The 3,420-nt window shown below is 46.0% G+C and overlaps 1 protein-coding gene across 1 annotated transcript; it reads left to right on the plus strand.

The window, feature by feature from the left end:
• Positions 1-585: 585 nt before the first annotated feature.
• Positions 586-3,414, plus strand: SLITRK3 (SLIT and NTRK like family member 3; the record flags this gene model as incomplete). The annotated part of the gene is made up of 2 exons (XM_029083815.1): positions 586-1,097; positions 1,822-3,414. A coding segment is annotated over exon 2 (1,575 nt), but the record flags the coding sequence as incomplete, so codon positions are not given.
• Between the last annotated feature and the right edge of the window lie 6 nt (positions 3,415-3,420).

The raw sequence follows: 3,420 nt of genomic DNA on the forward strand, positions 1-3,420 counted from the left end.
TTTTCCCCCCCCCCCCCCCTTTTTTTTTTTTTTTTTTCTTTTTTTTTTCTTTTTTTTTTTTGGTAACGATGAGCTAAAATCTCTCCAGCAAACCGGTAAGTACAACCTTTCTGGATCCTTTTGTTTCTATCTAGGGTCAAAGATACCCCCCTCTTCCAAAAAGATGATATAATAATCCTCTTTATTTATTTGATTTATTATTTATTTTTTTATTTTTTTTTTTTAATTACAGCCCTTGCAGAAGAGAAAGAACTTAAGTGGCCAATATTTTGCAAAAGGAGACAGAGAGACTGCTACTGCAATATAGCTCTCATCTCTCTCCCTTCTTCCCAATTAGATGCTGGTTTTAATTGCAGAGGGTATTTCTCTTTTCATGCTTTCAACCATCATCTCCTCTTTCCCACACAGGGGAGGGTTTCATTTGCAAGTTGATCCGAAGGATTTCTCTTCCTCTGGCATTTCTCTCCCTTATAAAAAGCATCTTTCTGCTCTTTTAAGTTTGTGGATGAGGGGCGAAATTTCTTAGCTCTTGCACGAGGGAGGCAAAAACAACAAAATAAAAAAGGACCTTTTTTTTTTTTTTTCCTATTGAAAAGATTTAAGACTAAAAGCAACGATCACTCCGAATAATTCTAATGGGCATCACAGTGATTCAAGGAAGGCTGCATCACCGCCGTTATTATTATTCTTACCATCCTTAAAGCGTCTCTCTGTGCCCCTACATTTAAAAAAATGTGGTGAAAAGGAAAGGGGGAAACCATATGTTGAAGGAGCTGCATCTCATTAGTACAGTATTATTTTCATCTGATTGGAGAAGAATGGTGTCTTCATTGGGAAACGTGTATAGTAGGAGAGATAACTGATCGGCTGGTAAGTCTCAAGGTCTTTTTTCTCTTCCACTTTCAGCTTTTTAACTGGGTTTCCTGCTTGGTGCTGGGGGGCACAAAAATGCCCTAATCCAAGGCAGGCTGAGCGTTTCTATCCTAGGTGCCTCTTCAGCTGTCACTTCCCTTTAGATCTGCTGATCGCATGGGCATGTGCTTTAGAAAGATTAATCATCTCTAAATGCTTTAATCAGCTAAAATGACTAATATGTGGTATGTATTTACCTGATAATATACCAGTTGCATTAATTCATCGTCGCGTTTGTAAAAGGGGAAGATTTCCTTTGAAATCAGGGCTGTTAACCATTTAGTATTTTAAAGACATTGTGGGGGATTTCTGAAGGGAACTGTTTTGCCAGGGACATCAGCAAAACCTTGTACATTCCTTTGAACTTACGTATGGAATACATGGAGCTGGGGAGGGAGAAAGATTCAAGGACTGAGATTCAATAACTTTGGGAGTTTGTATGTATGAAAGATGTGGTGCGACACCGGAGAAATCTCCCCACTGGTATTTCCCCTTGTAGTCAATGCGGGTTATGATGGCTACAAAGCTAAAATTGTAACCAAATATGAAATAGGTGTCGTTCCAAACGCTGGTCCTACGGTGGAAAACATGTCAAGACGCAACACGTTCATCCTGTGTGCTCGTTGTTGCTGTGTGGTCTGCATGTGCTGTGTGCTCTTTAGCGGTGGCATTTACCAAACGGGGGGGGATAAGGGAGGCTGATATCGCGTGATTAAACCTTCTAACATCTCTTTAGTGTAAATCAGGGCAAGGCTGGCCCATCCGACACCCCTAGAGTCGATTGTGAACGTCTGCCCAACAATTGCTGAACTTTCCAGGAGCCTAACACAAGTCTAGCAGGTAGGGGCTTAGTAAAAGGAGCAGGACAGGATGGAAATACTGAAATCTGCATTTTTCTTCCCGTTGCAGTTTTGTAAACATCAACAAATGATGAAACGTTCCACGGCAGAGACGCTTCATAAAGGAAGGATGTTGTGGATAATTCTTCTAAGCACAATTGCTCTAGCATGGACTACACCAATTCCCTTGATAGAGGACTCGGAGGAACTCGATGAGCCCTGCTTTGATCCATGTTACTGTGAAGTGAAGGAGAGCCTTTTCCATATACATTGCGACAACAAAGGATTTATAAATATTAGTCAGATAACAGAGTCGTGGTCGAGACCTTTTAAACTTTATCTGCAGAGGAATTCCATGAGGAAATTGTACACCAACAGTTTTCTTCACTTGAACAATGCTGTGTCTATTAACCTTGGGAACAATGCACTGCAGGACATTCAGACGGGGGCTTTTAACGGGCTCCGAGTTCTGAAGAGGTTGTATTTGCACGAAAACAAATTGGACATTTTCAGAAACGACACTTTCCTGGGTTTGGAAAGTCTGGAATATCTGCAGGCAGATTACAATGTCATTAAACGGATTGAAAGCGGGGCATTTCGAAACCTAAGTAAATTGAGGGTCCTTATCCTAAATGACAATCTTATCCCCATGCTTCCCACCAACTTATTTAAGTCTGTGTCCTTAACCCACTTGGACTTGCGTGGGAACCGGCTAAAAGTCCTTGCGTACCGCGGGATGTTGGACCATATTGGCAGGAGCCTGATGGAGATCCAGCTGGAGGAGAACCCGTGGAACTGTACGTGTGAGATCGTGCAGCTGAAGAGCTGGCTGGAGCGCATCCCCTACACCGCCCTGGTGGGGGACATCACCTGCGAGACCCCCTTCCACTTCCACGGGAAGGACCTGCGGGAAATCAAAAGAAGTAAGCTCTGCCCCATGCTGTCCGACTCCGAGGTGGAAGCCAGCCTGGGCATCCCTCAGCTGTCGTCCAGCAAGGAGAACGCATGGCCTACGAAGCCTTCCTCCATGCTGTCCTCCTTCCATTTCACCGCTTCCTCTGTTGAGTACAAAACATCCAACAAGCAGCCCAAACCCACCAAGCAGCCCAGGGCGCCCCGGCCTCCCCCGACACCCCGGGGTCTGTACCCTGGGCCAAACCAACCGCCCGTGGCTGCTTACCAGACCCGTCCCCCCATCCCCATCATCTGTCCTACCGGCTGCTCTTGCAGTTTGCACATCAATGACCTGGGCCTGACGGTCAACTGCAAGGAGCGAGGGTTTCACAACATCTCCGAGCTCCTGCCCAGGCCCCTGAACGCCAAGAAGCTGTACCTGAGCGGGAATTTGATCCAGAAAATCTACCGTTCCGATTTCTGGAATTTTTCCTCCTTGGATCTCTTACACCTGGGGAACAACCGCATCTCCTACGTGCAGGACGGGGCTTTTATCAACCTGCCCAATCTCAAGAGCCTTTACCTGAACGGCAACGACATCGAGCGGCTCACCCCGGGCATGTTCCGGGGCCTGCAGAGTTTGCATTACCTGTACTTCGAGTACAACCTGATCAGGGAAATCCAGCCGGCGGCCTTCAGCCTCATGCCCAACCTCAAGCTTCTCTTCCTCAACGACAACCTGCTCCGCACCCTGCCCACTGACGCCTTCGCCGGC

This window comes from Antrostomus carolinensis, unplaced genomic scaffold (genome assembly GCF_000700745.2).
Source record: "Antrostomus carolinensis isolate BGI_N321 unplaced genomic scaffold, ASM70074v2 scaffold31192, whole genome shotgun sequence".
In the NCBI taxonomy this organism is placed as follows: Eukaryota; Metazoa; Chordata; class Aves; order Caprimulgiformes; family Caprimulgidae; genus Antrostomus; species Antrostomus carolinensis.